At 43.5% G+C, this 23,566-nt stretch overlaps 1 protein-coding gene across 4 annotated transcripts in view; it reads left to right on the top strand.

Moving 5' to 3' along the window:
* Positions 1-23,566, top strand: part of LOC138304315 (transmembrane protease serine 9-like) — a 1,357,906-nt gene that overhangs the window by 684,022 nt on the left and 650,318 nt on the right. For all 4 annotated transcript variants that reach the window (XM_069244270.1, XM_069244271.1, XM_069244272.1 and 1 more), the window contains one exon: positions 12,306-12,549. In XM_069244270.1, coding sequence (XP_069100371.1) covers positions 12,306-12,549 — 244 coding nt within the window. The remainder of the gene's footprint in view (positions 1-12,305; positions 12,550-23,566) is intronic.

Here is a 23,566-nt window from a genome sequence, read left to right as displayed (position 1 = left end):
TACTTCAAAAATTAATAAACGGAATCAACCTTTCTTTTACCCACACCATCTTTGAAACCCCAATGTGGATGATAATTTTTCTCCCATTTCAAGAAGATATAATTCCATCCCCATAAATGAATGATGCAACCCATCTTGTCTATAAAATTGAAAGTCTTCTTTTTTAATGTCAGCGTGACATTTCTATGTTCACTTTCCGTCTTGCTCTCTCCACCGCTAGGCATTTCATTGCCCCTCTCCAGACCCTCCTGGGCACTAGCGTCGTCACTACCACTTTCGTCCCAGCCCAAGACCTCCCAATGATGTCCAGATCCGTTTTCATCTCTTTAATCAAACCTAACCTGACAATTGTATTAAATCATCTTCACCTAAATGTAAAATAAGAACATCAGGACAAACTCTAACAGATATCAGATTTGATAGATAAGGAACCAACTGTCCCCATCTCATGCCTCCTCTACCCCACCATTCAATTTTGACTTCATCACTTCTGAAACCTAGATTACTACCAAACGGTCTGCTGTCCGCTTACTTAGCCGCCCATTTGACGAGTTAATGTCCCACTATCCAAATTGACATAAATGTAACAGCCAGGCCAGCCACACAACCTGAAATGAGAGAAAAATGTCAGATATACTGGACAAACTAAGCCTCCTCAAGATCCCTAATATAGCGAAGACAGCAATCAGATGACCATCGACCCAGCTTCTTCAAATCGCTGATTGAAAACCCCAATCTTGCCACTTCAGATGCTGCACCTATACGGAAAGAGTGCGTGCCAAAACGCAAAGGGTCCAAACCTACATGCCAAAGCACTTTCCTCAAGACCCCCAACACTTGCACAGCTATTACTCTCGTACCATCTTGATGACTAAATACAAAAACAAACTCACTTCTCCTGAGTGCCTTAAAATGTAGCCCACTATTTACTGGGCATACTATACCTCCAATCTTCTTCAATGACACATTTGCACCGTTCTTCTTTTGATCTGTTTTAGATTGTTCAAGAAATATTCGCACATACTCACCTGACATGTTCCTCCCTCAGCCCAGCCTCCTGATTCTTCCCCAACAGCTCAGATATTCTGAATGCTCCAAGAAACAACCATGACATGCATAACCTTAACAACGTCTGTTCACAACACTAAAAACATACCCGCCCCAAAATTTTTACCAAACTTACCAACACCTTCATGGATCTAGGATCCCTGATTGGGCGAGTAGTCTGCTTCTCTTTTGCCCATCCTTGCAGTAATTTCCTACCCATTTCCCCAGCAGAAGGCTCGTATCACCAGAAAAACTTGCCATAAAAACTTAAAACGGACAATTTGCCAGCACTAGTTGTGGCCGTAATCTGTCTGTCAACATTACTCATTATGAAGGACAGTACATCATCTCTTGTTTGTAGCCAGCCTTGCTCATTATTAGGCCTAAACACTGCACCTGTTCTCAAGAACTCCTCCCATGCTCTCCTATAAGCCCTTTTAGTGTTTTCCGCTAATGACTTCTCAACCAATCTTAGCATCCTCATTGTGCAAGCTCCCAACCCTTCTAGTTCTTGGGCCCTGGTAACCTATCCAAAAACCCTCTCTAAACCCCCATTCTAGCTTCACTGCGTCTTCTCTGTTGGGGTTAAAGTTTAACCAGTAACTCAAAATGTCCAATTTAATAGGAGTAAAAGCCCTTCTGTCCAAATTGAGCGGATCCTGCCCTCCCTCTGCCTTGCCCACCTGCGTGAAAACCTCCTTGCTCCCCAAAACATTGTTTTCCTCTGCACTCTGAGCATTCGTGTTTGTATCTGCATGGATTTCTTGGACCGTATCCCCTATTAAAACCCCAGCATGCTCCTGAATTGACATTCTGGCCACGCCCCCCCCCCCCAGGTGGGTTTCCCGAGAAAAGGCCGGAACTGCACAGCCAGCTCACTAGCAGTATTCATCATAGGTGGCGCCCTCTGTGGATACATCCACTGAACCCATAGCTTGTTAACTTCTCCCCAAGGTTTTTCAGGCAATAGGACCATCCTCACTCTGAACTCCTCATCATAGTGCATCCATGCAAAACCTCCAAACTCTATACTAGCTTTCCTGATTGTGTCAATGTATTTAAATAAAGCTACCACTCTCTTAAGAAATTTTTCGCAGTAAACACTTGCGAATATCAAATATGCTGACGTCCATGTCTGAATTGTAGTTGGAACTCTAGGTCTCCTCCCTAACACCCAAGCCTCTTCCCTAGATGCCTCTTTTGATTGTATTTCTCGATGCAAAAGTTTATAGACATCCATAAATTTGCCTTTCCAAATCTTTTCTTTTGTCCCTACACTCAAATGTGCTCACAAAGACATGGACAGCCCCATGTATGGTAACCTTTTCAAACCTTCTGTTCTGCTCTTTGTTCCTTCTTCCTCAGTTTTTTCCTTCTTATGCCCTCCATCTTGATCCCCAGTCTTCTCCCCACTTTTGCCTTGAAACTGTTTTAATGCTGACCCCCAACCTCATCCCGTTATTCACTCTCCCCCCAACTGCACCACCATTGTGTCTCACCTGTATTCAAATTTGCTCTTGTGTCCATCACCAAACTGCGACCATCATTCCTCCCTCATACTCTCTTAACACCCTGACTCTTTTCTGATTGTTCAGCCTCATTAGAAACCTGTAAAAGATAACCTTTGCATATTATCTTGTTATTCTCCCATATAGTACTGGTATTATTAAGATCACACTGATAGATGTGCTAACATATTGATGTGCAAGAGTACCATATGGATTAATTCACACTGGTTTGTGTGCCTAATACATTGGTTTTAGTGGACAATATGTTAGTTTGAAAGTACTATGTGCTGGTTTGCATGCATGCCATGCTGTTTTCCATGCACAAATGGCTGGTTTGTATGAACACCATATTGATTTATATGTGTAATATACAGGTTAAAACACAATGTTATGGCACATACACATATAAACAGTGTAATTTGCTTTTGTGTAGTTATGTGAAATTCTGGCAAAATTATACTAAATTATGCAAAATCAGAATTTAGCACCATGGGGGTAATTTTGACCTCGGCGGTCTTTTGCCAAGACCGCCGAGGGACCGCCGTGCCGAAGACCGCCAGTGGTGGCGGTTTTCAGCTCGGCGTACTATGACTGCTGGCAGTTCTCTGTCCTTTTTCGGACAGAGAGCCGCCAGCAGCCATACTGGCGGTCGGCGGGGAAGTGGAGGTTGCTCCACCTCCACCGCTGCGTCAACAGAACACCGCCCACCGAATCACGTCCTGTGATTCGGCGTGGCCGTGTTCTGTTGACGGTGTGGTGGCGGCGGAGCAGCCCCCATGGATCCCGTCCCCTCCCGGAGGATCAACGGACCAGGTAAGTTGATCGTCTGTTAGGGGAGGGGGGTGGGGGGTGTTGTGTGTTGTGTGGGTGCATGGGGGTGTGTGTATGTAGAGGGGGTGTGTGAGTGCGTGTATGCTTGCGGGGGTGTTGTGTGTATGTCTGTATGGATGTGTGCGTGTATGTCTGAATGTAGGTGTGCGTGTATAACTGTGTGTGTGGCTGTTGGCATGTATGTTGGTGTGTGTGCGTGTATGTGTGTTGGTGGTGCCTGTGTGCGTGTCGGGTGAGTATGTGTGATGTGATGTTGGGGGTAGGGGCGGGTAGGGAGGTCCTGCCACCTTTGGGGGGTGGCAGGGGTGGTGGGGGGTGTAGGGGAAGGACTCAGGATGGGGTGGGGGGTGGTATTAGACCCCTATCAGTGCCAGGGAAGGAATTCCCTGGCACTGATAGTGCTTACCGCCACAGATTTCATGGCGGTTCCAAACCGCATGAAATCCATGGCGGTCACCCGGGTCAAAATACCGCCAGCAGTATTGTGACGACCGCCGGGCTGGAGACCCAGGTCTCCAGCCCAGCGGTCGTCTCCGCCCTGGCAGGCGGAACGGAGAACTGGCGGATACCCATGGCGGTAACCGCCATGGTCATAATTGCAAACATTTTACCGCCAGCCTGTTGGTGGTCTTACCGCCGCTTCTCCGCCAGGGTTGTAATGACCCCCTATATTTTTATTGGAAAATGCAATATTTAACCATTTGGATAAGAACGCGCATTTTGTGCTAAAAAGTAGAAAATCACAAGTGCCACAAAAAACAGACATTCCTGTACTGGTTGTTTGTGTTGTGCTGTTCTGAGAAGAGTAGTAATTTCCCCACATGACATAATGTTAATTCTGGAATTGTGTGCAACAAGCCTAACGCAAAATTTGCAAGTTTACGCCAACTTAACAGAAATTTCACCTGTGCCTATTTGTGACATGAAAATAGGTGGCTACATAGCAGGTTCATGCCAGTTTAGTGAACAATCACAAAGTTGTAGGGATTATCAGACATTGGTGGTGCATTTTGAGCGTTTCTAAACTTATACCTACGTCATGTAGGCAGATGTAATGTAGTGAGTTAAGCAACATGCGCCATAGTGGAAGCAATTTCAAGCAAACATGTTTTTGTTTTCGAGAAAACAGTATATTTATACATGAGCAGTAACTCATTGCCTGTGGAATCTGCACTGTGTAAAGAGTATGCACGTGCAGGGTCATGGCTGATAGCTATGTGCCTGAGAAACTACTGAAGTCAAAATTTTAAGTTCAAACATGCTCTCTTGCAAGTCTGTAGGCAGGTGCTCAGACCACTGAACTAATTTATTAAGCAACAGTTGTTGACCTGTTTTGCACCTGAAAGGAGCTCTGACTTCTTCCACAATACTAGCGAGTTAGATTAATAATCATAGCTGCTAAATGTTTGTGTCAAGTTTGAGATCTTTTGGCAGTCATAAACATAGTCTGTATCATGTATACTTTGGCCAGTTCGACTGATAATCCAGAGAGTGAAAATACAATGCCCAGAATGCAACGTGATGGTGTATAAAGAGCCATAACAGAATATGGCCCTCATTCTGACCTTGGCGGGCGGCGGAGGCCGCCCGCCAAAGTCCCGCCGTCAGGTTACCGTTCCGCGGCGGTAATTCTGACTTTCCCGCAGGGCTGGCGGGCGGTCGCCTTCAGACCGCCAGCCAGCCCAGCGGGAAAGAGGCTTCCACGATGGAATCGAGCCGGCGGAGTGGAAGCTGTGCGACGGGTGCAGTTGCACCCGTCGCGTATTTCACTGTCTGCGCAGCAGACAGTGAAATACATGTAGGGGCCCTCTTACGGGGGCCCCTGCAATGCCCATGCCAGTGGCATGGGCACTGCAGGGGCCCCCAGGGGCCCCGCGACCCCCCCTACCGCCATCCGGATCTCGGCGGTCCGACCGGCAAGCAAGCTGCGCCGCCGCGGAGGATTCAATGGGGCCGCGGTACACTGGCGGGACCCCGCCAGTGGTGCCGGTCCGACCGCGGCTTTACCGCCGCGGTCGGAATCCCCATTGGAGCACCGCCGGCCTGTCGGCGGTGCTCCCGCGGTCCTCCGCCCTGGCGGTCAAAGACCGCCAGGGTCAGAATGACCACCTATGTCACAAAGTAAAGAACCACATGGCATATAACATTGTATAATTGAGTGTTTTTCAGGTTAGAGGAATCTGAGCACCATGTGAAAGATTCCCCAGGAGTATGTAAGTGACAGACAGAAAAAGGAGGAAAAGAGGAGAGAGACCTTTACTGCCCATGGTGCCAGGAGCCAGGCTGTTGAGCCCTGGTGCCATGGGCTGGTCCTGTGCTCATTCCCTGCAACGAGCCTTTGACAGATGAGATGCAGCAGGAAAGACTGCCAGTTTCAGCTTGTATATATTCTGCCTGGCTGTATGTACCAGGGTCTACATCATGGCAAACTAAAGTTCTGATGTGCGTATACATTCCTTATTATGTCCACTGCCCCATGCTACAGCTTCTTTTTAAGGCTTCTTCGAGCTCATCACATTTCAGAAAAGATGATCATTTAAAAAAGTAGGTTTTTATACGGACATAACTGCCTTGTTCCACTTTTGATAAAGTGTCACAAAATTGACATCACACTTACAAACACACTGGTAACACTGACATGTCACACATGAGAAAACTAAAAACATGGTACATACAAGCTCATCCCTTAAAATCATGTCTAAATTCTATTTTATAATCTGCAAAATAAAACTTCAAATGGAACATCCAAAGCAGTTTAACCTGTAAAATATCACTTTAAAAGCATAACCTTGCAGTTTTAAATGGAAAAATCTTAAACATTTACATGCTTCTGAGCTTCACAGGAAGTGGCTTCTCCTAAGGCTTGAAAAAAACAAGCCTCCTGCTTCCAAAGTCATCGTCTCTGCCTACTCCGGTTTTCTAATACAAACCATGATAGAATGCAAACAAACCAATGCATGATGCACAGGCTTCAGTGTAAAACCCATTCAAACCAAGGGGTTTGCTGTTCATTAACTAGTGTGATCATTAAATAAAATCAAACAATATGCAGAGGGAATACCAAAAATATCTGTATTTAAATTATGCATGTAGATCATTATTAATGTTTAGAAAATAGTATTTGTTTGGCGCAGACACATTCAGTGTGCTCACAAACCAAGGTATTATTCTTGTGACCCATACAATGTTGTATGCCTACCAGTACTTTATGTGTGCAAAGCAATATGGTAAAGATGCAAACAGTAGGTTAAATATGAGGACCAGTACATCATGCATGCAAGGCAGCATGTAAGTGCTTGCTCAGATGTCCAGATGTTGTTCAGGTAGTCGCAGGAGTCTTGTTTTGTCCTTGGTCATCTCCCCATATTGACGTCAAGAAATCTTGTGATATCACCATTGATAGCATAAATAATTATCCATAAAAACTCCATACTCCATACTTCTTTCAAAGTTGATATTAGGTGGAACCATAATACTAGTTTTGCTAATTATAGTGTAGCAGCTCCTCCAGAGTTTCTTTCAACTTTATAAAGCACAGAACAGACCTACTAGTATTCAATATAATAGGCACTTACAGCATACACCTTGAAAGACTGAGTTGACTCACCAGCATTCAAACATGTAGCCTGCCCAATACAGAACGATCTGTTGAGCAGGCACATAGTGACATGCTGGGCTGTTAGAAATATGAAAGAGGACTATGAACACACACCTTTAGCAGGGATCCGATACACATTTGAGTATGCATCTAATAGAAAAGGCTTGCCAGGGAAATATGAGATTTCAGGGGCTGTTACCAAAGAAAGGAACCATCATCCAATCCTGAAGCTTGCATGCTAAAATTCACGATAGTTTGGTCAGTCTGTGATTGTCAGAATTGTATCAGGGACAGAAAACAAAATAGTAAAGATGAAAAGGGCTAATATAATAGTGTGTCGGTAGGGTGGTCCTTGATGTTGGATTCCCCTTTTGATTTTGGAAGTCCAACAAAAAGGACACCTTTGGCTATTGAGTCTGGGGCTGAGGAAAATAAGGGATGTGAAAAGTGGAGGAGAGCTGGCTGTGAGGAGACGTAGATGAGGTGAAGTGCTGCCTCATAGTGGAAGGCTAAGTGGTGGAAGCATAAAACTTCTAGTCAAATTAGGCCAACCTGAGCCCCTAAGAGAGAGAGAGGTATATGATGTGCTTCCTAGTAGGATGGTTGCCATTGGTTGAGAGCTTCACCCTGAGATGTGCCATATCTCAGGAGATACCATGGTGTAAAAAAACGTCTTAGTTATGCAGGGTAGGGAGATCAGATGATGTACTGTTCTGATCCACCACTCTTGTGGAGGGGGTCTAATTGAATGTAAAGGTCTGGAAATTGGAGATCACAGTATTTTTCAACCTGTGATCAATTCAATGGGTGTCTGTGATGTCAGGGTCCTACACTCAGGCACATGAATAATGGATATTGACTATGTCAACCTGTGCTGCAAGAAAGGAGATGAAAGTGGCTTGGTCTTGTTGAAGACCAGAGTGGGCACAAAGAGGAAGTGTCAGACAAAGTGAGATGAAGTGGCAGATGGAGTATTGAGTGCAGCTTCTCCTCCTATGATGTTTTTCCCGGAGATGTTCTTGCATTGCTATTTTAGCCCTGTTTTTAAACACGTTATTTTAGCAACTAGACCTGCCATTGTGCACTTTGGCCCATTTACATTTTATTCAGTTCTGCTTTATTTTTCTAATGTAAGCTACATTTGCGGAGCTATCTTATTTTTCCTATCTGGCTGCTCTTTGGCCTAGGAATGCACTGCGCTTACTCTGTGCCTTCACCAAGGATACAGCCAGATAAAGTTGCCGGCCAAAGTGGTTTGCTGTGTCTCCGACATTCTTAGAAACATATACATTCTTACGTGGGGACACTTTTTCAGAACATCAGCTGTTTTAGTATCAAACACCTCTCTGCCCCATCTACATTAGAGGGAGGTTCCAGCCAGATGACCACGACTGCATGCTGATTGCCTATGCTACAGCCGCTTGCTTAGACTACCGGATCCCTGGCCATATGGGGATGGTGTCTTCTTAGACAACAGGCTCAGGTACAAGGGATGATGTTTTCCCAGGGGGGAATCTGATGAGAAAATTAGGGCTTACCACGCTGTGCTCTAACATAGCTTAAATATCCTAACAACATTATGGTGGGAATCTTTTTGTGTTTTACACTTTTTGTCACTTTTAGCATGTTTTATCATCCTAGTTATTGCAATACATGCCATAGTATCTAAGATACAGTTATTTCAATAAATCTTATTTATATACTCTGCCTCTGTCTTTGCACGTGTGAGACTATTGTGACTGAGGGAAAGGAATAAGATCTGATCGATCACTATTCCCCTTGAGGAGTCATTCTTGTCAATCACCCGGTTGCCACTATCATCCCTGCCCTTGGTTGGAGATGAGGTGCTACTAGTTAGCTGGTCAACCCGGATTAGGCCGACAGCTGTCACCTGGTGTGGAATTGGACTAAATCCCAGCGCTTCAGATGATTCTGCCGCCTAACTCCAGTAGCCTCATTAGTATAATGAGGACCTACACGACAATGTCTAGTGGGAAGGAATCAGCTAGTCTCCTTTGAGTCTCAGCCTAAGGGTTTGCCAATTGTCTCTGGGGAGAGCAAGATTAGCACCTACTGGATGCAATGATTGTGGTTGCAGTTGTAGAAGGGGGCCCCAGATAACCTAGTCTAAGAGATCCTCTTGCACTTATACATACTCAGTTTATCTATTAATAATTTGGAAGTTTATCTTCTACAACAGCCTATTTTGACCTGTGGGTTGTGGGCCCCTGTTGGGCCATGACACATACTCTAGAGATCTGCATCTGTCTAGAAAGCTGAAATACTATTAGCAGAATTTAAAGTATATACACATATGACAGAAAATGTGGAGGATGCAAATTAACATACTTACATACTTAGCCTGACTTGTGGGAGCTGGCGAGGAGTAGTCCAGCATAATTCTTTCTCATTTAGAAATAAAACCACATTTGGAAAAGCTGAAACATTCCCAATAAAGTTAAAATTTGGATTTGTGTATATTTTGGTTTTGTGTATTAAACACACTATTTCATAATTCAGTGAGAGTCAAAAAGTTTAGAACTGCTGTTCTACATGATAGATATTACAGTCAAAATGGTAAATATTTTTTCCTGTATTACTACATGCAGATTTTGAGGTTTTGATTTTCATCAATTCTTGTGGGCTTTGGATATTGATTAATGTGTATTTTACCTACATGGATTCTCTGTATCTGTATACAAATAGCTAAATCGAAGAATATCCAAAATCAGAAATATATAAATGGGGCAGTAGCATAGCAAGGGTGCTATGGGCCCTAATGATAGTTAACATCCACTAAAACAGCAAAGAAGTGTATCCATTGTCATCAGAAGGCATTGCAGGCAATACAGTAGGCACTTATAAGAAAGTCACTGTTAAAAGACACCTCAAATATATTTTTATAAACAGAAAGAGGAATGAAAAATAACCTCCTTTGGAAAGTTTCCAAGTGTGATACACTCAAAGTAGAAAGGTAATGGAAACAGATTAGTCAGGGTAAGTAAACAATTTGCAAATTGGTTGTGTTGGAAATGGCCTTTCTGCAGGGTCACCCCTAAAACCTTTTGCCTTCCTCCTCTTCTTTTCCTGACCTCATTTTTGCTGGCTTTAGGACTCTGCGCTCTTCACCACTGCTAATCAGTGCTAAAGTGCATATGCTCTCTCCTTAAAACATGGTGACATTGGCTCATACCCAATTGGTTAATTTAATTTACTTGTAAGTCCCTGGTCAAGTGCACTACATGTGGCCAGGGCCTGTAAATTAAATGCTACTAGTGGGCTGCAGCACTGGTTGTGCCACCCACATAAATAGCCCCCTAACCATGTCTCAGGCCTGCCTTTGCTGTGCCTGTGTGTGCAGTTTCACTGCCACTTCGACTTGGCATTTAACAGTACTTGCCAAGACTTAAATTCCCCTTTTTCTACATATGTTACCCCTAAGGTAGGCCCTAGGTAACCCATAGGGCAGGGTGCTATGTAAGTAAAATGCAGGACATGAACATGTGTGTTCTATATGTCCTGGTAGTGTAAAACTCCTAAAATCGTTTTTATACTGCTGTGAGGCCTGCGCCTTTCATAGGATAGCATTAGGGCTACCCTCATATACTGTTTGAGTGGTAGATCCTGATCTGAAAGGAGTAGCCAGGTCATATTTAGTACGGCCAGAATGGTGAAACAAAATCCTGCCTAATGGTGAAGTTAGATTGTATATTACTATTTTAGAAATGCTACTTTTAGAAAGTGAGCATTTCTCTACACTTAAATCCTTCTGTGTCTTCCAATCCACGTCTGGCTAGGTTTAGTTGACAGCTACCTTGAGCATTCACTCAGACACACCCCAAACACAGGATACTCAGCCTCACTTGCATACATCTACATTCTGAATGGGTCTTCCTGGGCTGGGAGGGTGGAGGGCTTGACACTTAAATGTCAAAATAAAGTAGCCTGCCCTCACATAAAGGACTGCCACACCCCCTACTGGGACCCTGGCAGACAGGATTAAACTGAAAGGGGACCTTGTGCACTTCTAAGCCACTCTTTGAAGTCTCCCCCCACTTCAAAGGCACCTTTGGGTATTTAAGCAGGGTTTCTGACCCTAACAACTCAGACACTTCTGAGGCAGACACTCTACCTCATCAAGACACTTCCTGGAGAAGAGAACCTGAACCAGAATCTGCAACCTGCCAAGAAGAACTGCCTGGCTGCCCAAAAGACTCACCTGACTGCTTTTTGTCAAAGACTGCTGCCTGGCTGTTGCCCTGCTGCCTTGCTGCTCTCTAGCTGTGCTGAGAAGTGCTCTCCAAGGGCTTGGCTAGAGCTTGCCTCCTGTTCCCTGAAGTCACAGGACCAAAAATACTTCATCTCTACAAAAAGGATTCCTTGTGCGGCGAAAATCGGCACACAGCCTGCCAGAAACAACGCACAGCCTGCATTGCAGTGAAAAATTCACCGCACGCCGAACCAGAACAACGCAGCCCGACTTCGCAACGAGAAGATCAATGCAGCGCCAGTGTATCGACCGGAAATTCGATGCACGACCCACTGGATTGACGCACAGCCGAGCTGGAACGACGCAGCCCGACTTCCAGAGAGGAATCGACGCAGCGCCTGCTGTGTGGTAGAAATTTCCACGCAATGCCCACCGGATCAACGCAGCCCCTGTGACTTCGTCCTGCCAGCGAGGATCCAAAACCGAGCGCCGGAAATCGACGCAAAGCCTTCCCTGCATGAAAACTAAATGATGCATCGATATGTGCGGCCCAAGTAATCGAGGCACACCTCCCTGTTTTCCACGCATTTCCTCCTCTGCAGTTCTTTGCAGAGATTGTGAATGCAAACCAGGTACTTTGTGCTTGAAAGAGAGATTTATTGCATTTAAGAGACTAAAGACACTTTATATCATTTTTACAGTGATATTTTCAACATATACTTATTGCATCTTAATAGTTTTGACCTGCATCTTTTCAGATAAATATGATAATTTTTTCTAAACACTGTGTGGTGTATTTTTGTGGTGTTCTACTGTGTTATTGCATGATTTATTGCACAAATACTTTACATATTGCCTTCTAAGTTAAACCTGACTGCTCAGTGCCAAGCTACCAGATGATGGGCACAGGATAATTTGGATTGTGTGTGACACCCTGACTAGAGTGAGGGTCCTTGCTTGGACGGGGGTAACCTGACTGCCAACCAAAGACCCCATTTCTAACAGGTTGGTTTTGCATTCCATTTGTCAAAATGAATAATATCACATTTTCAATAATATCATATCATAATATCGAATCCTATTTGTTTCCTTTTGTGTGTCTTTTTCCCAGATTGAGAAAGGAGCTCCTCTGGTCTGCAAGGAGAATGGAACATGGTTCCTGGCAGGCATTCATTCTCAGCTGCTACAGGATTGTGACGTTCCCAACACTCCACCAATATTCACTGCTGTTTCAGCTTATGCAGACTGGATTCAGGCGAAGATATCAGGAGCTGCTTTTGCCAATCAAACAATTCCAGTTTCAAGCAGCACAGATGATGGGAACTGCACAAACTATGAAGCATACCAACTTGCAGGTAATATTTGGGATAAAGTCTCCCCTGCTGTTCAATGTAAGGATATTGCAAGTCATTGAGGAGTTCTGTAACCATACAGAGAAACAAGGCTGAAGGCTGAGGTAATTTATAAGTTCAAGGAACTCCGAGGTAGCTTCCAATATCTGTTTAATTTCCGTTAGAGGTACTTATTCCTCATAATTCATGGTCACACCATCACCCTCGGTGCACACCAATTAAATCCTTGATGTTTTGCTCTTTCATGTGAAAGGGAGGGGATACTTGCAGATAAACCAACCAAAAAGCAGTTAGCTATCTGTTACAAAAGATAGTAGAATTAGTTTAATACAAGTCAAATTTTAAAAAAACACTGTAGCTCAGAATGTGTAGAAACATGTACAGAGGTGCTTCTTTTCCTATAATTACTTAAAGCCGGTACAAAATAAACATCTTGTTATAAATATGGCCTTTCTGATGAACACTGTTCATATAGAAAAAAGAACAGTAGTAGAAAAGGTTAGGTTTTGTTTTCAGCGTTTTAACTGTGGTTTAGTTGTGCTCCATGTCCCACCTTTCCCATTTTCTGGTGGCTGTAGCTGTTTTGTTATGTTATATTGATTTGTATAGTGCATTAATCACTCAAGAGGGTATCCAGGTGCTTGAGCAGGTGTGTAGATGTATGGTCCCCTAAGAAGAGCCAGGGCTTCTGCTTCTTGTGGAACTCAAGAAGTGAGAAGGAGGCTCTGACAAGTTGAAGGAGGTAGTTCCATGTCTTGGGTGCTATGTGGGAGAATGAGTAACCTCCTCTTTTCCAGTTGAAGGGAATTTGTGTGAGTGAGGCAAAGAGTAGGTGTCTGGTAAGTTGTGAAATTGTTTGTGACAACTCAGGTATACTGGTCCTGTGTTGTGTCAGGCTTTGTGTGTGCAAGAAGAGAAGTTTGAATAGGCTAAACCTGTGACTGGGGAGCCAATGAAGCTTCCTGAGGTGTGGTCTGATTTGGGTGCGGCATGGGAGGTCTTTATATGTGCCTTCCAGAGGTGTTCTGAATGGTCTGGAGTCTGTTTAGAAGTTGTTTGGAAATTCTGGCGTAGTGAGTATTGCACTAGTTCAGTGAGGTGGTGATGAGTGCTTGCTTAATGGTCCGTCTGGTGTTCTGAAGCAACCATTTGAATACTTTTTACAGTATGCAAAGAATGTGAATACAGGAGGTGCACACTGTTGATTTAAGCTGTCATGTTAACCTTGTCATCTAGGATGATCCCTAGACTTCTTGCGTGGTCTGTGGGTGTGGGTCCTGGCTCCAGCAGCCACTAGGTGGAGTGCAATGAGGAGGTCTTGTTACCAAAGACCAGTACTTCTGTCTTGTTGGAGTTTAGCTCCAGGCAGTTGGTTCACATCCAGTCTGCAACCATGGTCATGTAGTTGGTGAAGTCGGTTCTGGTGGTGGTTGTCTTGTTGTTATGGAGAGGATGAGCTGGGCATCATCAGCGTAAGACATGACGGTGGTGTCTTGTAATCGCATGATGTTGGCAATCGGTGTCATGTATATGTTGAAAAGGGTGGGGCTAATGCATGAGATCTGTGGACTCCGCTTATCAAATTCTTGCTCTCTTACGTGAAGCATGGCAGCCTGACCTTTTGGGTTATTCCCATGGGGAAGGAACAGATCTATCTGCGAGTGGATCCTTGTTTGTCAATCTCGTGGAGCCTTGTGATGAGGGTGTTAATGGAGACATTGAAGAACGCCGCAGAAGGGTCAGGTACGATAAGGGCTGCTGTTTCTCTTCAGTGCAGGGTGATTCGACAGTGGCTGCAATGAGTGCTGTTTCGGTGCTGTGTTTCTTTCTGAATCCTAATTGAGTATTGTCTAGAAGAAGGCAAGGTTTGAGGTGGGTTGTAAGTTGCTTGTTGATGTCCTTCTCAATCACTTTTACTGGATAGGAGAGCAGGAAGATGGGTCGGAATTTTCTCAGTTGTTTCAGGTCAGCTGTGGACTTCTTGAGGAGGACATTGATTCCTGCAAATTTACATTCATCTGGGAAGATTGTGGACATAATGGAGGTGATGATGATGGTATCAAGGTGCTGCTTATTGGTGGTGTTCCTAGGCTGTATATGTAGTAGAGGCATGGATCTGTTGGGGCTTCTGAGTGGATGGTCCACAAGTTTGCCACTGTTGTTTCTGTTGAGAGTTGTCTATTTGGTTAGGTGGCTGTCTTAGTTAGCAGTGGGTAGGTTAGCAATGAGTTCTTTGGAGTTGGGTTGGCATTCAAAGGTGCTGTAAATGTTTGCAGTTTTGCTGTAAAAGACGTTGGACAGGTTGTTGCAGAGTTGGTGGGAGGCAGCAATGTTGTTTACTGGCACAGAGGTCGAAGTCAAATCGTTATTGATTGAGAAGATCTCCTTGCAGCTTCCTTTGATGCGGTCCACTATTACTGTCAATGGTATCGTGACTGACTTTCCATTTCATTTCTAGCTATTTATAGGGTCTTTTGGTGTCCCTGAGGTCTCCTGTGTACCAATTTGGCCTGCTTGTTTCCTCTACTATGTTTGTGGGGTTTAATGGGTGCGAGGAAGTCTGCACAGTTTTTTATCCAATTATTGAAGCTGTTGATGAACTTGTTGAGGATGTCAGTGGGGCTAGTTTGATCTGTGCTGAGAGTGCTGAGCCTGTTTGCTTCTGCGATTTTGCCCCAGCTGCGGCTTTGAATGCTAAACCCTGTAGAGGTGTTGACTTGAGGTGTGTTCATTTGGAAGTGGATGATGGAGTGGTCAGTCCATGTGAGTGGAGTAGTGGAGTTGTATTTGATGCTGTCACTTGTGGTGAAGATGTGGTCCAATGTGTGTCCTGCAGTGTGCATTGATTCTGGGACAATATGGGTGAGTTTGATGTTGCTCGAGCTTCCGAGGAGTCTTATGGAGCAGGGGTTGTGTCTTCCAGGTAAAAGTTGAGGTCACCGAGGAAAATGTAGGCTCTGGAGTCAATGGTGAGCTGAGCGATGAAGTTGATGATGAGGTCGGTAAAGATGGGTGTTGGTCCAGGTGGCTGGTAGGCAAGGGTTCCATTCAGGATGACATTTTCAGAGATTATCAGCTTGAAGTGCAGGTGCTCCATGATTGTGGTGGTGTTCTCTATGGATGGTATGCATTTGGTGTATGCCTTGTAGAAGATAGCAAGTCTTCCTCCTGGCTTGTGAAGGTGTCCTGTTAAACAATCTTGTAGCTGCTGGGATTGCCGTGGCATGGTGGTTTAGGGTGTTGAGGACATTGTTAGTATTTACGTGGATGTGTGTGGTTGCTGGAGAAATGGCAGTGGGTGCAGGTGAAAGCTCCTATTGTGTTGTAGGGTGTAGCAGCAGTTGGGAATACAGTGCCCTGTGTCTAGCAACCTAAGGAATGCTTCAGAGTATTTCTGGGTGGTGATCAATACAGGGCTCCTGGCACTGGGTGTGGTCCAGACATGGATGGGTGCAGACAGGCTTGCCTTTGGTATATCCAATGCATGTCCCTGCTGCAGTTGCCACTTTTGTAGTTCCTGGGTGGAGGAGGAGTGCAGGGTGCCTTGATGTAATTTCCTGTGCAGATGGCTGATGGCAAATGAAGTCCTTTTGCTTGGCTTCTTCTTTTAAGGATGGTTTTGGCATGAAAAACAAGAATTCCACTTCCTGTCTAGATGAACAATGGGAAATTCTGTGATGTCACTTCCTGTATAGGTTGACGATGAGAGATCCAGTGATGTAACTTTCTGTGCTGATGGGTGAAGGGAAATATCTGTAGGCGTTATTTGGTCTGAAATCAGCTGTAATGCATTATTACTGTTGAACACCTACATCATTCATTTATAGGAGATAACTGGAGCCGCCATAATTCACCTGTAATAAGAAAATTACAGAAAGGCTTTTATACAGGGGTTGCAGGCCACCATGTATTATCAAGTGGATAGCATCTCTCATACAGCCCCTCTGTAGCCAGGTAACCAGTGCAAAAAAATCAGCTATATATATATGCTGATGCCAATATGACACATGGGTCCAATTCAGAAAGGTTTTATAATGAGTAGGTGTGACTTACTCTTGTAGCGCTCCTGTCTTTCTACTGTCTTTATGGAATAAGGCCAACTTGGCTTACTCCTGGAGGTCAAGAGTAATTAAAGAATACTTAAACAGTAAGTCATAGTGAAATCTGTTTCAATCAGGCCTTCCACCTGTACATCTTGGGAATACAACTCAGAAGAAGGTTGTTCTGTTTTCTCAGGTTTGAGTTTTCATTTGCTTTCAGCTACTTAGTTTTTCCTTAGAACTAAGGATGATCATCTTTCTTCCTTTTTATTCTCACTGTGGCCAGGCAGTTCTTCAATTTGGGATTGGTTTCCAAATTGTTTAAGAATTGTAGGTATTTTGCCAGTATCAACTTTCTTTCTTTGGATCAGAGGTTATCGCAGGTTAGAGCCAACTGTTGCTTTAGCTCAACTTTAGGCATTTTGGAGGGCTTGTTCCTATAGATGTAAATGGGCTGTGCCGAGCCATGTAATCTAGTTTCCTTGTCTTCTAGGTGTGTTTGAGGGTGAGAGGAGTTGGAAACAATCATTTCCAATCAGAGGACCTTAGTAACATGTCTTGTCACTTTGGGCATCCACAACATGTTCTGGTTGGTTGTGTGTCTCAATATTGTATGGAGAAAATTGTCTAATATCATTATTATATCCAAAATATAGTTTACAACAATATTGTCTCATTGAGTGAAAATGTTCTTACATCAACAGCAATAGAGCAACATTTTTGCAATGGACATTAACTCGCTATGTTTATTTCATGCAATATTCTGACGATTATATTCTGGAGTCATCCACTCTGACCTGGCTCCTATGTTTCCCCTCTCAGTAATATTACGCTACTCACCTTTCCCTCAACAGGAATTGTTTTATGTGTTGAGACTGTGGAGTCCCTCAGGGGTCTACTCTCTGTGCTACCTTTTGAACCTTCATATCACTCTCTTGGTGAAGCATTTCACTTCCTCTGTAGGTTCAATGGTAGACTGTTTCTAAGTGGGATGATCAGAGAGTTAGCAATGGCAAAAACCTTTCTGGAAACATTTGTGGCAATAAAAATGACAAAAAGTCACAAGAATGTCTGAGTCATCAATCCACATATGTGTCACCTAGATTCAGGAACATACAAACCTCCACAACGTAGATGATAAAAAGTTCTATAAGATGTGAGCTTGAAGTTAGAGACACACCTAAGAGGATGATTTAATGATGCACCAGAGAGGAGACCAAACGAGAAAAACAATTTGGAAAACTAACACCTTAGCAAGGGTCACTTGTTACAAAGGGAGCAGCAAGACAATTTAGGGGTTTCTATGATTAAGGCAATACCTAAGTTCAGTTTATTAACATGATCAATATACAGCATTTTTATAATGACCTCTTGGACACAAGTTGGCTATCTCATTTCTTAACTTCATTTTACATTTCTTATGCTGCATCACTTTTAGCAAAGACCTTTCACATATTTTATTTCACTTTGCTTGCATGATAATATTCTAGGAAAATATTGTACAAGTTGCTACTTTTAGTTAGCCTTTCCTCAACATGTTATCCGTATATTCTGTGCAAGGATAGAAACACAGTACATGGTATCCTAGTGCTCATGTTCCCCATTCAGAAGACAGCTTCTAACATCTTGACATAGCATTGCCTCAGAGCTGTACTTCTTACACAATGCAGTTTTATTATATAAATGATCCATAGACCCTGAAAGGACAGAGGGGCATTCCAGCCGCGACTACCCTAGGATGAGTGCTGCTTTCGACATGCAGTTTTGCTGGTGCTAATCTACCAGCTGCCTTAGAGAATTGCTATCCTCACTACAGGCTGACTCTTGTCTCCCCGGTTCAGGTATGAGGCTAAAGCAATTCCTATAGATCAGACAGGCAGAAGGGGTCACCCACTATGCTGTCAGTATAGTCTCAGGGTTAGGTAGGAACCTCTGGAACTTCTAGAACTCATTACCATGGTTGGACTGTTTAGCATCATCATCATGTTTACATTGCTGGTTACTTTGCTTTGTTTCATCTGCCTAATGATCGCAGCTCATTCTCTCTATGCAAGATTACGATTGTTTCAATAAATGTTTTTGAAAACATATTTTGTACTTCTCTTTTGTATTGCCTGCATGAGTAATACAACAAAAGGGTAAGATTTGTTTCCAGAACTTCTCTAGGGAGGCAGAGTTTCATGTTCAGGTTGCCATTATTACCTATCACCCCCGGCAGGGTTAGGGGTATAGGTGAGACATTGTGAGCTAGCCAAAAATTGGTCCGGCTGTTTCTGAAGTTGTGGAAGGATCAGTCCCCATATTTTTAAGTTACATCATCCTAAATATGAAGTCCTTTTATCATTGTAGGAACCGTATAACATGGCATCACCAGCATACAAAGGTCAGGTACCCATTTAAAGGGTCTCTTGAATAGTTTTCTCTTGATTGTCTAAGGTGCCCTATTCACCTCAAAACCGAGACGTTGATAGTGCTGAGGATTATATCATCCTAAGCATTATAGGAAACACCTATATTTGTCTGTGGGTTGTTCAAACTTGAACTTTAAAAGGATAACCCACATTAGTACTTTCCTTCTCTGATTTCTGTACACCAAAATGGCGAATCCAGTTAATATTCCTGCCAACTGCAGACATGCAGCTACACACTTACTGCAAAATGGGGAAGTTAATGGGATGGAGATCTTATCTTCATGATTGAGGCACACAATATGCACAAAACTTTTTTAATCATGGGTCACTTTTTTTGCAGTTGATGCCAACACACTTAGGCCCTAATTACGACCCCGGCGGTCGGTGGAACACTGGCGGTAACACCGCCAACAGGCTGACGGTGTTCCTCCAGCATATTATGACCGTGGCGTATTCGCCACGGTCATACTGCCAGTCCCTCCAGTATACCGCCAGGCTTCAGCCCGGTGGTCATAATCCCCAGGCTGCCCTGGGGATTATGAGACCCCAACTGCCAGCCTGTCCATGGCGGTAAACACCGCCATGGAAAGGCTGGCGGTAAGGGGGACTCGGGTGCCCCTGGGGGCCCCTGCACTGCCCATGCAGTGTCCTCAATTATATTACAAAATATTGAAGGGTAAGCAGCAGCATTGGAGGTTCTCCAACATCTTGTGCAGGTTCCACTAACAAATCAGGATTGCTAGTTACCAAAAATGAGTGCCCAAACATATACATCCATAGGTCGCAATAATATAGGGGCCAGACCAAATAAACCACAGCTTAAAGGTAATCCTGAAAAGAATAATACCAAGCAAGCACTCAAGTCTTCTAAGAAACGCTCAGACAAACAAACAAATCATAAAGAAAAAACAAAGTCATAGGGAAAATCTCCATAGCAGGAGAGCTCTGAAAAACATAATTAACATAACTGTGATAATTTAAAAGAACTCTTCTTGTTCCTTTCAGGAATTGTCTGGCAAATGGTTTAAGAGAAGTGGGTAGTCAGAACGCAGACAGAAGAATGTGAAACTGAAAAAGGACTCAATAGGCTTGTTGATGTCATCATAAAAAAGTGAAAAGAAACTTCCACAACAAAAACCCAAATTTAAAAAGAATAATGGTACAGGGATTTCAGCAAAATATGCCACACATACTGAAAATATTACTTCAAAAAAGGATGAGGGCAGTGACTCTGCTAGACAGTGCATCAGAGATCACATTTGTTTGCCAGAAACTTCTAGAGTTTCTGGATGTGAAAGCAACTTATAATCTTCATTGAAGCTGAAACCCAGATCACTGAGTCACCCCTCCAGGCATAAACTGAACATACAGATTGAGGGGGACATACTGTACACATTTTTTCTGGGAAAACCTAAAATGTATGACATTCTCTTGGCTGAAAAGGATTGGCCCCTGGAGTTTGTTAGAACCCTCCCACAAGTGTCAGATGTGATATTACCATTCTTCTTGTGCCTTATTACCGAAGATGTAAAACATGCCTATCCCAAAGAATGGGCTCTTGTACAAGGCCTGGCATTGTACCGCAACCATGTGGGTTGGGATAAGTACTCGTCTTATTATGTAATACCAATAAGGTCCAGCCCACAAGTGCAACCTCAATACCCACTTAAACATTAAGCTAAAGCTCCTGTGAGAGAAATTCTCTCACAACTTGAGCACCAGGGAGTAATTGAACCCTGGGTATCTTTCAAGAACAAACCTTTATTTCCAGTAGCTAAGCTGGATCATTCCTATAGAATAGTCTTAGACTATAGACACACAAACAGTCACACACTCACATTTGCAATGCAAAATTCACAGAGTACAGGTTTAATGAGCAATATTGCCCGTAAACAATACAAAACGACCCTGGACATCTCCAATGGGTTTTTCTGACAAAACATAGTGCCTGAAAGCAGGGATCTGACTGTTTTTCCATCCTCGGCTCTCAGTGTCTATTTTATCAACCCCCTCAGGGGTATAAGAACAGTCCTGGACTGTTTGCTGCACAATTAACATCAATATTGCACAATATTGATCCAGAGGGATTGTCCTATATTGATGACATTTATCTAATGGATGATATTTAAAAACTCACTTAGCCAGAGTAAATCGCATTGTTATGGGATTTGCTGAACATAACAACAAATTTAATTTTAGGAAAACTAAAATTACCTTTCTAATTGTCCTATTTTTGGGATACTAGTTGTCAAATGAGGTAAAGAGCCTGGCACTACACTTCCTAGAGAAGTGTGTCAAACTACAACCACCAAAGACTATTGAAAAACTACAATCCTTATTAGGAGTCTTCAATTTTGGCTGAACATACATTCCAGACTATGCACAACGCATAAAACCATTAAACAATTTAGTTTGTCAAGATTTCTCCAGTAAACATTGGACACCAGAACATACACACATTCTGAAATAATTGCAAACTTACCTGTTTGAGGCACAACACTTAGGCATGTGTAAACAAAACAAAAGGTCATCCAGACAATCCTGGGGGCCGTTGGATCCACTTGCGTCACATTCTATGAGGGTGACACTGTGCTGATAGCATATGAATCACATTTATATTCTAATGCTGAAATTCGTTTTGCATCCACTGAAAAAATTCTGACTGCAGGTCATATAGCTGTCATAAAGGAAAGACCACTGACTCACGGCAAACTCATTATTGTTTTTACACCCGTTCCAGCCTTAGAGGGTGTCACAAAGTGCAGCATTCTGAATGCAAAAGCCTTATATCCTGGATGGATAAAATGGGCTACTTACCCGCCTGCTGCTAATGTAGATTATGTTTTTGACTCAACATTGCAAACTCAAGAATTTCTCTAATATGAATGTGGGTAGCACATGCCCACAAACATTTTGCCTCTTGATCAGTATAAATATATAATTTATAGTGAAGGTTCAGCTCAGGCCGCTATAGGTACTAAACCCCAATACTCTGCGGCTTCTGCAGCATTCTATAGATTAGTGAGGGATGGAGAGAATTCCATCCTCAACAAACAATTATGCAGTCCCTAAGGAATTGCACTGCACAAATGACTGATCTCAAAGCTTTAATTCTGGCACCAGAACAGACGGATCCTGAATTCCCCTCTCTTATAGTGAGAAGTTCGTATTACTGTGTCTAAGCTTTTAATTAAAATGTACATTACGAGCACCTAAATAGATTCAGGGACTCTTAAGGAAATACTATTAAGCATAAAGTGCTTTGGGGAAAGGTGTCAGAACTTATGACAGTCTGGCTCAGGCTCATGTAATACATACAGTCACCAACATGTTGGAGTACACACATTCTCTGGCAAATGAAGCAGCCAAATCTGCAGTCAAGACTGCTAATGTAACTGCAGTTACTCATTCCCATATGCAGGCAGATGAAGAAATAATGACTGCCATCAATGTTTTGAGCACTAGCACTCCTTTACCAAAAGCATATCCAGCACAATATTCCTACCATTTAAGTGCCCAAAACATTCCTTACACTACCATTCCTGGGTTGGGTGACCCAGTAATCCCCAACCAAGACCGCAGGCTAGAACTAATTTGAGTTGCATATGAGGGTGTTGCATCTGCACATGCTGGTGCAGTGGTCACAGTATCTCTGCTACAAAAATACTATTGGTGGCATGGTCTATATGTCCTTAGTTGCACCTTTTCCAATTAAAGATTCCACCATCAAACGCCACCACAGACACCTCTCTTAGTATCAAATAAACTTCTTCAATGTGTATATACAGACCATCGCGGCCCCCTATATGCAGATGGTGCATTTAAATATATTCTACTTGCTGTAGATTCTTTCTCCAGATTCCTCTGGGTGTGGCCACAGCGACTGACTGACGCTTTTGCTGCTATTAAGGAGTTGCAAATCTTTATTGGAACATATGCAGTAGCTGCATTCCACTCCGGCCAGGCTCGTGCTTTTGCCTCTAAAGCATACAGGGACACCATCGAAACCCTGGGTGTAGCAGTTGGAGGAAGCTGGGTAATGGTTGCAGAAGCCCCCCAATTTGTGCCTTGTTTCTGTTGCAACTTTGACTGAAATGCGCGAGGTTCCTGCTAACCAGGTCCCCAGTGCCAGTTTTTCTTCCCCCAAAAACAAGACCCCTGGTCACTTGATCCCCTAGTGACCAGGCATTTAGCACTTCTGTAATCCCCTGATAAGTGGTACCCCTGGTACCTAGGGCATGGGTACTAAATAGGGTCCCTAAGAGCTGCAGCATAACTTGTACCACTCTAAAGGGCCCAGAACCAACCTCATGCAGAGTGCCATTGCAGACCGCGTGCCACAGTGCTCCAAAAAGTGAAAAGACAACATGGCACAGTGCCTATTTGCCATGTCCCCTAAAACACTGCATGTAATATTTGTAAGTCACCCCTACAGCAGGCCTTACAGGCCTAAGGCAGGGTGCATTATTTTGCATGTGTGGGCGTATATGCAAGAGCAGAATTGTGCCCCTGCTACGTCTTTGTCAATTCTCAGACATAGTAAGTGAACAGGGAAGCTATTTTAAATAC

Source organism: Pleurodeles waltl, chromosome 7, assembly GCF_031143425.1.
Source record: "Pleurodeles waltl isolate 20211129_DDA chromosome 7, aPleWal1.hap1.20221129, whole genome shotgun sequence".
Classification (NCBI taxonomy): Eukaryota; Metazoa; Chordata; class Amphibia; order Caudata; family Salamandridae; genus Pleurodeles; species Pleurodeles waltl.
This window is presented reverse-complemented; position numbering and strand designations above follow the sequence as displayed.